Below are 13,658 nucleotides of genomic sequence, written 5' to 3'. Positions count from 1 at the left end.
TCATTGATGGCAAAGTTATTTGGATGTATCATGGAGATGAAGATAAGTGAATGGACTGAAAAGAACGCAAACGTGCGCTTGGCCAAGCAGTTTTTCGAAAGCATCATAGCACTATTGATCACCTTGTCACTCTTCGAGTTCTTATGGAAGCATCTCGATTGAAAGGAAAAAAGTTGTATTGTTGCTTTGTGGATTTCAAGAAAGCTTTTGACATGGTACCGCGAGGAAATCTTTGGAGACGTATGCAAAGCCTTCCAAGTGCCGAGAGAATTTATGCGTGCAGTCTTTCGCATCTACCAAAAAGTAATATGTTGACTACGTATGGGAGATGGAATTTTAGAATTTTTTGCAAGCACCATTGGTGTCAAACAAGAATGCCCACTTTCCCAATCCTCTTTGGGCTACTCATTGATGAATTGGAATGCATGGTTCTTAAATTTATGCAACAAGAAGGCAAAGAAGAGGTTAAGATCGGAAATGCGGTGATCATGCTTTTGCTTTATGCCGATGATGTTGTGCTCTTGGCACATACAACTTATGACTGTCTTGGAACGGTTTTACCTACATAGCGGGCTGATTGTGAATGGATCCAAAACCAAGGTTATGATTGTAAAGACCCTCAATGACGAACATCCATGCATTGTATACAACAATGAGCAACTTGAAGTGGTAGATAGCTTCAAGTACCTTGGCCTTGAGGTTCCATCCAATCATAAATGGAAGGATTGCGCAATGTGTCGCTTGGAAGCCGGAAAGAGGGCTTATTATGCATTTGAGAACATGTGCAATGCTGGAGAGATCAAGTGTTGGGCTCTCAAAAAGTACCTCTTTGACACATTGGTGACACCGATGCTTCTTTATGGAGTGGAGGTGTGGGATGGTAGCATTGGGAAGTCTACTTGGAAAGAGTTTGAGAATGTCCAAAAGCGTTTTCTCACCAACTTTCTCCAAGCCAAGACACAAACACCCTACATGCTCTTACTTCTTGAGTTCGGATCGCTTCCCATTGAGGTCTTGGGCATGCAAAGAGTTGTGGAGTACATGCTTAAGACACAACGTAGCCTTTTGTATCGACTTCCTAGAATCGCACATGAAGCAAGTCAAAAGGCCCAAAAACATGCAAGAGCAAAATACTAAGTTCGGGGTGGATGCTTGACATCAAGAAATGGTTTGGAAGATGGGATGCATGTCACTTGGTCAAGGATGCGTCGATCGACTCCCAAGTTAATGAGGCCTTCTTACAACACCAATGTATCACGGCTTGGGAGAAATCCGAGGTTCTCGTTTCAGCCATTACATCACATACATTGCCCCAAACTACAAATCTCTCTTCTTCTCCGAACTAGGTAACCGAACCTATCCTTACATCCTTGAGCCCATCCCGTTAAGTGCAATCCGCACCATTGCCTCCATTCGTCTTAGCTCCCATTGAGGTCTTGGGCATGCAAAGAGTTGTGGAGTACATGTTTAAGACACAACGTAGCCTTTTGTATCGACTTCCTAGAATCGCATATGAAGCAAGTCAAAAGGTCCAAAAGACATGCAAGAGCAAAATACTAAGTTCGGGGTGGATGCTTGATATCAAGAAATGGTTTGGAAGATGGGATGCATGTCACTTGGTCAAGGATGCGTCGATCGACTCCCAAGTTAATGAGGCCTTCTTACAACGCCAATGTATCACGGCTTGGGAGAAATCCGAGGTTCTCGCTTCAGCCATTACATCACATACATTGCCCCAAACTACAAATCTCTCTTCTTCTCCGAACTAGGTAATCGAACCTATCCCTACATCCTTGAGCCCATCCCGTTGAGTGCGATCCGCACCATTGCCTCCATTCGTCTTAGCTCCCATTGAGGTCTTGGGCATGCAAAGAGTTGTGGAGTACATGCTTAAGACACAACGTAGCCTTTTGTATCGACTTTCTAGAATCGCATATGAAGCAAGTCAAAAGGTCCAAAAGACATGCAAGAGCAAAATACTAAGTTCGGGGCGGATGCTTGACATCAAGAAATGGTTTGGAAGATGGGATGCATGTCACTTGGTCAAGGATGCGTCGATCGACTCCCAAGTTAATGAGGCCTTCTTACAACGCCAATGTATCACGGCTTGGGAGAAATCCGAGGTTCTCGCTTCAGCCATTACATCACATACATTGCCCCAAACTACAGATCTCTCTTCTTCTCCGAACTAGGTAACCGAACCTATCCCTACATCCTTGAGCCCATCCCGTTGAGTGCGATCCGCACCATTGCCTCCATTCGTCTTAGCTCCCATTCTCTATGCTTCGAGACAAGATGTTGGGGCACTGGCGAGGAGTCTCATCGACTTTGCACCTTATGTCCTCGTCAAGTGCGGGAGCGTGAGTACCACACACTACTTGAGTGCTCAGCTTTTGACCACATTAGGTCCTCTTTTCCCCATATATTCAGCCATGAGCTCTCCCTATATAACTTCCTCTCCCAACCACGATGTGGGCTCTCTATTGCGACGCTCATTTCAACCATTTTTGAGCATCGAGAGTCACTTATGACCTCCACTCACACCACGTGACATGTTCATTTGGTCCCATAGGTCATATTTGACCTCCGAGGACGATAATAGAACTCTCTCTCTCTCTCTCTCTCTCTCTCTCTCTCTCCTTCTCAGAGTACAAGAGTATTCTCTCTCTTCGACAGTCCGGGGAAGTCAATCTCTCTCCGTTTTTTTTGTTATTGGTGAGAATATTCTCTCTTGTTTGAATCCACAATAGTAAGGATGTAGTGTAAACACACTCGCTATTGCTCTCGCTCACCTGCGCGTCCCCATATCCCCATTGCCCTGCACACACCCCTCCCCCCTTGCGCTTGTGGGTTGTTCTCAGCGTGCTAGCATCCGTTTCAGCACCATCGCCGCCCTTCACAACAACAGACACGAATGGAGACTCATGCTCCGCCACAGAGGGACTCTGACGAAGCCCGCTCGATCGATCCCGCTGAGCCCACGATTCGACTTGCTCTTTTGCCAGCAGAGCAAGCTAGCCTTGCAGCAGAGGTGGAGCGCCTCTAGGTCACCTCTGTTATCTGCAAGATCATTGGCAGTCGACCTAGCAAAGGCGAGGTGCGTGACCTCCTACAGGCCCGATTCCTAGTAGAGGTGGGAAAGATCATCGACATACAACTTCTCAGGCGAGGGTACTACCAGATCGAGTTTGAGACTCCCGAGATGGCTACCAAGGTCATTTCGATGAGCCCGCTGGCCATCCGAGCGGTCAGGGCTCATTTGCGACAATGAGGCCATGGTTTCGACCCAGTTTTGGATGTTCTTGTCGAGGAGGCTGATCTACCATTTCGGTCTGCTTCCTTGGCCTGAGGAGCGAGTACCTACTGCTTCTTTCCAAGATTAGTCTTGGAGACCCCGCGCACAATAGCTTCAACACTTCAACAGAGGCGAGTGGCCAGCCAGCTGATGGCTAGCAGCAAGTGCCCGTGTGAGAGCCGCATTCAGCGATGTGGTCAGATTCTACGCGGCCGCTTTGAGACATTTTGGTCAGCTGCTTTTGGGCCTGGAGGCATTTAGGGAGAGGTATGTATGAATATTGCGGTTTCTTGGCAGCAGGCCATTGTGGGCAGAGGTATTATTGTGCCAGGCAGGGCCTGGTGGATTACTATGCAGGTTCATGGTTGCCTCACGGGCTTCCTGAACATCTATGCACCGAATGTGGCAAGTGCACGAGCTAAGTTTTGGTCACATATTGTAGAGTCTTTGCCGCATGCAGAGCAGTGGTGTGTCGGGGGATTCTTTAACATGTCGGAGGACCCCTCAGATTGGATTTGGAGGTATCCATGCTACTGTGCACGGGGCTGAGTTGGCAGCTTGGGAGAGTTTATGTATGACCTTGAGGATTTCCGATGTTTGGCAGCATGTAGGCTTTGTGCGGGCGCAGGGCAGCTTATCTTTCTCTCGCTCTGACCGCAGAGAATTAGAATGAATCTATCTCGGATAGATCGCTTCTACGCGAGTGACCGCATCTATGACATGGGAGGGTCTGTTTGCATTCTAGCAGGGACTTCTTTCTCAGATCATACACAAGTGATTCTTGTTGTGATAGATAGACAGAGGAGTGGGAGTGCGATGTTGTGCATCCCCGAGAGGATTTTGCTAGATACAGAGCTTAGAGAGCAGGTGGTGGCACTTTGGACAAAGAGTTTGGGCACTCAAGGTACCCTTGCTAGCAGAGTGGCCACTGGACTTGCTGAGCTTAGTCCCTTCTTCCTTCAGGAGTCTGCAGCTCGCTTGCCTGTGGCCAAGGAGGAGGAGAAGCGGCTCAGACGAGGCATCGCTTCCTTACATCGGATACAAGAGCGCCACACCGACAGTCCTTGGTTAGAGGACGATGTTGTAGGCTTGACATGACAAAGTTACTAGTGAGTTCTTTGAGACTGTGGGGCCTCGCCATGCGCGCACCAGTGCTAGCCAGTTGAGGAGACCCGATGGGTCAGTTGCTTTAGAGCCTAAGGATATACATGTGGTTGCTATTGACTTTTACCGTGAGTTGCTTTCAGCTGAGCCATAATCAGAGCGCCAGGATGCATGCAGAGAGCAAGTTTGGGCACAGATGCCTTGCCTAGTTACTGAGGAGATGCGTCAAAGACTAGAGATGCCTCTCCAGCTAGAGGAGTTCCATGAGTTCCTCAGGGCACTCCCCCGAGGTGGCTACCCAAGGGAGGATGGTTTGACTCCCAGCTTTTTCCTTGGAGTAATGGGAACTGCTTGGTTCGGATCTATGTAGCGCCTACCAGCACATCTTGCACATTGGTGAGATGCCTGGCAACATGAGTGAGGGTCTGATTTACCTTATTCCCAAGGAGGGAGGCTCCTTGGATGAGATCAGGGAGTGGCGGCCATCACTATTCTCAACTTAGTCCACAAAATCTTAGCAAAGGCTCCGAGTTTGAGGATTCAGCCGCTCCTTGAGAGCATTATACATGAGACTCAGACAAGTTTGTCAAGGAGCACAATATCCTTGACAACATCTTTACCTTTTGGGAGGCATCTGTCCTCGCACGTCTCCAAGGAGAGGATCTTGTGATACTACTCGATTTTGAGAAGGCTTACGACAGAGTTGACTCGGATTTCCTGGAGGGCACTCTTTGCAGGATGGGCTTTTCATATGCTTGGATCAGAGGAGTGTCAGCTCTCTACAGATGTGCGCACAGTCAGGTGCTCTTGGCATGAGAATACGGCCGCTACTTGAGAGCATTATACATGAGACGCAGACAGGTTTTGTCAAGGAACGCAACATTCTTGACAACATTTCTGGGAGGCAACTGCCCTCGCACGTCTCCGAGGAGAGGATCTTGTGGTACTCCTTGATTTTGAGAAGGGGTATGACAGAGTTAATTGGGGCTTCCGTGAGGCCAGTATGCGTCGGATGGGGTTTTCAGATGCATGGATTAGGGAAGTGTCAGTTTACGGGCGCGCGCATAGTCAGGTGTTGTTGGCAGGGGGAAGAGGGGAACGCTTCATGCTCACACGCTGCCGGGAGGCCAACTTGCAGAGGTGTGAGCAGTCTTTGAGGTGCTTTGTTGTGTGTCGGGGGCACTAATCAACTGGCGGAAGACAATGACTTTCTAGGTTGGTAGTGCTCCCACACCTGATTGGTCACCTGGAGAGGGCTTTAGGTGGATTCCTCCAGGGACACCAGTACGTTACTTGGGCTGTTAGGTTGGTTTGGATCTGTCATCAGAGCAGCAGATTGCTCCTCTCCTCCTTTTCATCAGGTGGAAACTGCTACATTGGAGCTCAGCACGGCTTTCTCTTGCTGGCAAGGTTGTGGTGGCCAACCAGGTGCTGCTGGCCCTTATGTGGTACATCATGTCTTGCTGAATTTTCTCGAGCTCTTGCATCAGCCAACTAGAGCGGCTGATGAGAAATTTCTTGTGGTCATGGCGAGACACACAATCAGGCTCGGGCCAAGTTCTCCTGGCAGTTCATTACTTTACCTTGCTCTCAGGGAGGGTTGGGGATCATGGACCCAGCGCAGCAGAGTAGAGCCTCCTTGGGAAGCTTGTGGTCAAAGGACTTCTTCCAGGGGGGTGCCTTGGAAGCAGTTGTTGCTTCACCGGATTTGGGCACAGGTCTCACAGACGAGCGGCCCATGGAGCCCCTCCACCCGTTGGATTTTCTTAGAGATGCGTAGAGTAGGCCTGAGCAGGAGAGGAAAGGATCACTTTGCTGCGAGCCTGCTTCGATCTCGAGAGCAGCTTTGGGGTGGCCTTGAGCAGCTTCGGCCCACATGCATTGAGAAGCGGTTGAGAGAGCCACTTGTTTGGAACCCTATGGTCAACACTCAGCAAGGCCACATGGTTGAAACAGACCTCATGTCTCTTGGGGTCCCATGGCAAAGGGTCCAGCCCTCTCCTTTGGGGATTGACTCCTGTTTACGGCAATTTTTAAGGAGCTTCAGGACACTCAACTGCGAGACATGAGGGGGGTGCAGAGCATGTGTCGGGATATTGTAGAGGCTATACTTGCAGAGTGGCACACCCCTTTGGAGCCGGCAGCACTGTGCTGGATGGGGGCCTTCACACGACTGGATATTGTGATCAATTACCTTTGCCTTATTGGCACACTCGCTGCTCTTCTCTCGATTTGTTTGCAAGATTCATCTTTTTGGTTAATGGGAGAAAGACCATGATGCTGTTGGCATTGAGGGTAGACACAATTTTCTGAGATACCAGTGAAATCTCTTTTCTGGGGTTGCCAGCAAATTTCTGGTTACCTAGAGGCTAGTGTGCGTCAGCAGTTTGGATCTATTTTTGGGACACCTGCTCCTTCCATCAAAGTTGCAGCGACCCCTTCCGACGAATTTAAAAGAGCATTTCCTCAAATCTTGGTTACAGGCAGATTCTACTATGAGATGTAGTATGATGGGTCACCTTGTGAAAGATTGTAAGATCCATCATCTCAACTCCTTGCATGGTAGAGAGCTTGAATCTTTCAATAAACGGCTGAAATTTCAGATTTGCAGGTTTGGTCCCATAAAAACCGCAAGGTAGAGATGGATAGAGAAGGCTTCTTTAAGGTTTAAGAAGGTAGACGTAGAGGATTGCTTGAGGGAATTTTCAGCAAAGGGGTGATGGCTAATTGAGGGAAAGGGGGCTGTATTTGTAGGTGAAGTTGTCTCTCTATATAGGCGTTTCTGCGGAGATTACAAGGGTCTCAATAAAATCACTGTCAAGAACAAGTATCCATTGCCTAGGATGGATGACCTCGTGGATTGACTCTCGGGTGCGAGATATTTCACCAAGATCGATCTTCGGTCCACCTACCATCAGATACGGATACACCCACGTGATGTCTGGAAAATGGCGTTTCGTACATGGTATGGACATAAGTAATTACCAGTTCTTAGTCTTACCTTTTGGATTGACCAACGCTCCTGCAACTTTCCAGCTGATGATGAATGACCTCTTTCATCCGTATCTGGGAAAAGGGTTGTCGTGTTCCTCGACAACATACTATTCTATAGTCGGACACTCGAGGAATATTTGCAACACCTTCGCCTTGTCTTACGTATTCTACGACGAGAGAAGTTGTATGCAAAGCAATCCAAGTGCAAGTTGTTCCGCATGGAGTCGTATTATCTCGGCCATGTCATCTTGCTGAATGGTATCCGCCTTGAAAGGCACGAGTAGTCTTACAGTGGCCCATTTTATGAACCTTATGGCAAGTGAAATCTTTCCTAGGTTTCACAGGATCTTTTAGAATCTTTATGAAAGACAACACCAATATTACTGAACACTTTACACGTTTGCTAAAGCAAAAAGCGTAGTGTTAGTCCATCTATCATGTGGACCGTGTTTTCAAACATTGAAGCAACTTGTTACATCTGCATCGATGTTGCAGATAGTGATCCGAACAAACTCTTTGTGGTGAAACGGATGCGAGCAATTATGTCATGGGCGTTGTTCTCTATCAAGCTGGCCAACCTGCAGCATTTGAAAGCCGCAAGCTCACAAACATGCAAACCCGTTACTCCATACAGGAGAAGGAATTGTTGGCAGTCATCCATGCATTGAAAATTTGGCATCATCACCTCTAAGGTGTCCCCTTCGTCGTATGCTGGGCCGAGCTCATGCAGGAGTTCGACTTTGAGATACACTACCGTAAGGGTGCTACCAATGCAGTGGTGGATGCCATTAGTAGGATCTTGGAGGTGAATGTTCTTTTGTTCATTGAAATCTCGACTGATTTCTATCTTTCTCTCAAGGGTCGTTGCCAAACAAATCCTCACTTTGGTGGGATTTGGCAATGAGTTGAAGAAGAATTACGTAGTCCGGAAAGCAATGGCAGTGTGGATACCCATCAGCTGGCTATGGTGAGAAAGGTAGCGGAAAAGTATTCCATCTGTGATGGATTGCTTTTCAAGCAAGGCAAAGTGTGTGCGCCCCTTGATGAGGATATCTGCAAGAAAATGTTGTTTGAGTGTCACAATGCTCCAAGCGCGGGACACCCTGGCATACACTGTACTTTGGTCTTAGTAAGCTGGTACGTCTATTGGCAACACATGAAAGCTTTTGTTGAGAAGTAAGTTCGAGAATGTGCGCAATGTCAACTCAATAAAGCTAAACGTCAAAGGCGTGCTGGGCTCTTACATCCTTTGCAAATTCTAGACAAGAAATGGACTAGCATTTCTATGGATTTTGTAGCTGGATTGCCTTGGGCCAATCATGGTTATGACGCCATTTGGGTCGTCCTTGATCGACTCACGAAGCTGGTGCGCTTTATTCCTACTCGCACCAACAGAAAGAGCCATGAGTTACTCTTTGTGGAGCACCTATATAAGCTTTATGGTTTGCCCAAGGAATTTGTCAGTGACCACGATCCCAAGCTCATTGTTAATTTCTGGCAAACAGTCTTCCAAAAGTTGGAGACCTGCTTTTGCATGTCATCCTTGGATCGTCTTGAAATCGATGGACAAACCGATGGCACTAATCAAACAATGGAGGACATGCTTCGTGCATGTCTCCCGCCGTCAATCTAATTGGGATCGTTATCTTCCACAGATTGAATTTTCTTATAATAGTACTAAGCACTTGGCTACCGATTATAGCCTGTTCATGCTTATGTATAGTTATGAACTAAAACCACAGATCGCTATTAGAATCAAGGGGGTTAAGATGTAATCCATAGCTGATTTCTTGCACGACATGCAAGAAATGCTGGTGATCTCTAAGGAAAGCATAAAGACCGCCCACGATAGGGCTAGTTTTTATGCTAACCAGCATTGCCAGCCTCGTGATCTCTAGGAGGGGATGTGGGTGTACCTTTAGGTGCCGAAGGATTCCGACACGATCCGTATTGGTCAATGCTCATTTTCTTCACTATTGTGGACCATTCCAAATTATCAAGAAGATTAGTGATGTCTCCTACAAACTGCCGACATCACTGTCCATCCTGTGTTCCATCGTTAGCCTCTTAAAGGAACGATTGGGATACGATGAACAAGTGATTCTTCTAGAGGAAGTCCGGAGTTTGGAGGATACCACTTATTATATTCCACTTGAACCCAAATTGTTTCTGGATCAGCGGGTCAAGCCGTCTCTAAAGGCTTCTTACCCCGAGTATTTGTTGAAGTGGAAGCATCAACCTAAGTCAAGCAGGCTCAGGGGTGAGCCCGTATCGGCTCTATGACTGGGAGGTGAGTCTTATGTCCGCTCTCTATGCTCGTCTTTGTGTGCAGCGTTGATCCGGCGAGGAACTAACACAAACTTCGGGCACGCACTTCAGTGTTCTTCACCATGGATCGGGGGCACATATCACATGGCATTATAAATACCTTAGGTGGTTCATATTGGACTCTTCACATATCCCACCTTGAATTATATGTAGCACGTACATTACGCTCTTACAGCCTGTACTTCCTTTGGGAGATAGGCCCTATTGAGCATCTCTAAAGGTCTCTTGTACACAGAATACAGTCCTCCTCACTCACTCTGAGAGAGAGAGAGAGAGAGAGAGAGAGAGAGAATAAATATTCTGCAGATTTAAGTGCACACTGCTCATTCTTTGGATGGTTTGCAGATGCTGATGAACTCAAGCATAAAGAGTCTAAAGTAATGCACGAAGAAAAGGTCACAAAGCCTGTAGGCTGGACATTAGAAGGCTCACCCCCACCGAAAGGCAAAAAAAAGCATCTAACAGCCAAGGAACTGATACTAGCAGAGCAGGAACTTTTCAGGAACAGGAGGCAGGCAGAGGCAGCACAAAATAATAATTCAACTACCTTAAAAAAGGCTGATTTGTGTGACCCTCTAACGACAGACGATGAAGACAACAATGTTGAGAAGCCTGGTAACGCTTCACTATTAGACTCTTCAAAGGATGATGTTATCCTCAACGATGATGACGAAATGGAGGTAGCATCTAGAGGAAAAGGACATACAGGAATAAGGAATAAGAAGATTGCTAAGTTTATGGAAGACTTTGAAAGCGATTCAGAAGCTGAGGAAGAATTTGGTTCAGATTTTGATGATCTGGATGACCTTGATCATGATAAAACAAGCTTTACTGCACACAAAGAACCCGAGCAAAGTGATGATGAAAAATAGGCTACGAGGAAGCTAGCAAGCTTGTACTATCCTCTGGCTTGAACTGTCTCAACGTCAAACGAAGGTTTATGCAAAATGCTTTATAGTTCATCTTGGAAGGGCAGAACCCCAAGGATGCATTGAAACATGCTGGAAAACAGGCCTTGATTGGAGTATTGCTGAGGAAAGGAAAACTACTGTTGCCGGTTTTGACTTCATTTTTCCCACCATCAAAGTTAGTACGAGTCAAGCGATCAATGTGGGATGACACATAGACAGGATCACAACTTGTGACATGGGAGAGGATTGCAATGAGACATGCAATCCTTGTGAATCTTCTAGGGAAAAAGAACCTTAGGAGACATAATCTTGAGTCATGTTGACAACCTTATCATGGTGGTTATTGGTACCCTTACGAGCTTGTAGTTGAAGGCCAAAGATGTATATGCATTCCTCTCATTAAATTGGACATGGTTTGAAATATTCCTGTTCCATTTTGAAACATGAAGTTCGAGGAAAGGAACTTTGCATAGTCTTGAACCATAACTGCTTCTGATGTTTACGTGCAATTAATTGAGTTTCAAAAAGTCTGGTTGAGTGCGTATAATGGAAAGTGATATTCACAGAACTACATTCGCACACAATTTGGACATTATGAATTCCTTGGCATGCCATTTGGCTTGACAAATACACCGACTACATTTTCACACATGATGATTCACATGTTTTTAAAGCATCAAGATTGTGTGGTGGTTTTTTTTGAGCCTGTAAGTATTTTGATGAGTCTTTTCCACATTGATGTCATTTCAAACAACTTAAATGTTTTCATATAGTGTTTCTTTTTATTTGTGCATGCATTTAGATCTTTTCAAGTAGTCCAAAGCTTGCCAGCTCCAACACAACCATACGGAGGATTTCCTTCAGTCCTAACACTATCATAAATAGAGCTTTGATCACCACAAAAGAAGAAAATGATTTTTTTCTGCTTGTGGCGTTTGGTTTCACTTGGACTTTGTTTTGTAGCACTAACTCTCAATAACTAACAAAACATTAAGCCATTGCACTTTTCTTATGTTGTGTGGATGGCCCTGGCCCTATGCACGGATTGTGGACTCAAATCATAGCCAAATGCTTTGACAAAGTCTTCTGACAAATGGCAAGCTTCAGAACTCCCTATCCTAAAAAAACTATGGCTCTCGAAATTATGCCACCAATGCACAACTGCAAAGCACGGTTCAAGGAAACAAAATTGTGTCATACAAAACCCTCTCTAAAGCTCCTCGTAAGAGATTGCATGCTAAAGAGCGAGTGACTGATGGATGGATTCTTAGCATTCACAAAAATGACAGCTTATACCTCCCCTCCAAAATAAAAGCAATTATCCTGTATTGTAAGAGATGGGAGAGAACATTCACATGAGGTATGATCCATGGAACTACATTTCATGCTATTTTTTTGCAATGTTTCTAGTAGCCATACAACCAATGTAGCTTGCAAGTAAAGAAGGTAAAATGCAAGCATCTACCGGAACAGCCACTTGAAAGCCAGCTATGCTTTATATTACATATAAAGGGTGCAAATGTGTCCTTGAAGTGGTCGCTCTGAAGGACCTCGAGAATATAGATGAGAAAGAAAACTATATAGAAGTGGTAGCTCTTCATCAAGCACATGGATGTCAATAGAAAGGAGACTACAAGCGAAACACTTTGGACAGGAGTAGCTCATCATACATGTTTACCCTTGGACAAAAGCCAACGATGTATTCAAGTTTTTGAAGCAATGGCTACCAAGTCTTTAAGCTGCAAACACTGGATAGTTGTCACATGTAGCATGATCTTTTCCATCCAGTATGGCATAGCACGCATGTGATTCTTGGGGGCATGAACCATAAATACCCATATGTGTTCACCAACAGTTCCCATATGGAAGAACTACGCTCGGAGTCGACCACTTTTCTCTCCCATTCATATTTCACACGTTGAATTTGCTCGCCTCAAAGTGAATGCAGTCTCCTCCTATAGACTAATCAGAGGGCGGTTGCAAAATCTGAATAGAGAATGAGAAAATGTAAGAGCGCCTGCACATAGGCCATACAATTGGAATGCCCTTCTGTGGCCATACAAGATGTAAATGCAGCCACATATACTGTGCTTTGGCCGGATGATGCAGACAAGCGAAATAATGCAGAAAAGTCCAGACATAAGTGCAAATATCTGGTTTTGTGAAGGCTCTTTGAGCAGTGTGCAGTTTGCTGCAGCTGAATAGTCAAGCTTGAGACATTAGAAAACCAAGCTCTGCACAGCTAACTTCTTAGCTTTCAAGTAAAAAATGAGACAAACTGTCTTCCCCAGCAACTCTGACGATGGAGAAATCTTGTTTAACTTGCTACCTTATGTCCACCAAACAGCCAAAATCGTGCTGCAAAAATGTGTTCAGCCAAAGAAGTGGATGCAAGGCCCTGTCCAAAGAGAGGAAGATGCAGAGATTATTTGCCAAGAAAGACGATTCAAAGGCCTTCTATAACAGAAAATTAACGATACACCAAAAAAGACGATTGAGGCGCCTTCCCTAAACAGGAAACATGCGATTCAAGGCCCCGTTATAGCTGAGTGCATGCATTCGAGCGTAAAATATGGCACTCTGCCAGAGAAAACACAAGTGGCTATCAGAGTTCTGAATACTTCTTAAGAATTTGAGATTGTGAGGATTGGGAGGCCCGCGCAGGCGAGTTCTGCAAAGTAAGCAGCGTCAACACCCGGCCAGCCTATTCCCCCTCCAAAAATACGAGTGCGCGTGAGAGCACGCTCAGCGCTGCGCCCGGCGTCGCCCGGACGCTTTGTTTTCCTTACTCATTAGTTTAAGGCAAGTGTTCAAGAGGCAGCAGAAAGGGTTTTATAGTAATCTAGCGAGCAAAGTTAGCTATGTGGGATTATTCAGTGGACATCAAACTACCCAAGCCTAGTAAAATTGCCCTTGTAAGATACGAAATTTGATTTCATGTCAGGGTGAGTGGGAGGAGATGGAGAAATCAATCAATCTCTCTCTCTCTCTCTCTCTCTCTCTCTCTCTCTCTCATACACACGCAG

At 45.9% G+C, this 13,658-nt stretch overlaps 1 protein-coding gene and 1 non-coding gene across 3 annotated transcripts in view; one reads left to right on the top strand and one right to left on the bottom strand.

Annotated features, from left to right (window-relative positions):
* LOC147438797 (uncharacterized) overlaps window positions 1–11,256 on the top strand; it is a 51,118-nt gene extending 39,862 nt beyond the window's left edge. For both annotated transcript variants that reach the window (XM_086484768.1, XM_086484769.1), the window contains one exon: window positions 10,067–11,256. In XM_086484768.1, the coding sequence (XP_086340894.1) occupies window positions 10,067–10,593 (527 nt within the window). In that variant the 3' untranslated portion in view covers window positions 10,594–11,256. The remainder of the gene's footprint in view (window positions 1–10,066) is intronic.
* Window positions 11,257–13,280: 2,024 nt separating this feature from the next.
* LOC147438796 (U12 minor spliceosomal RNA) lies at window positions 13,281–13,438 on the bottom strand. Its single transcript, XR_015184680.1, has one exon. It is a non-coding gene; the product is annotated as a U12 minor spliceosomal RNA (small nuclear RNA).
* Between the last annotated feature and the right edge of the window lie 220 nt (window positions 13,439–13,658).

This window comes from Adiantum capillus-veneris, chromosome 16 (genome assembly GCF_014529385.1).
Source record: "Adiantum capillus-veneris isolate H3 chromosome 16, ASM1452938v2, whole genome shotgun sequence".
In the NCBI taxonomy this organism is placed as follows: domain Eukaryota; kingdom Viridiplantae; phylum Streptophyta; class Polypodiopsida; order Polypodiales; family Pteridaceae; genus Adiantum; species Adiantum capillus-veneris.
Note: the sequence above shows the minus strand (reverse complement) of the source record. Positions and strands in the feature narration are given on the sequence as shown.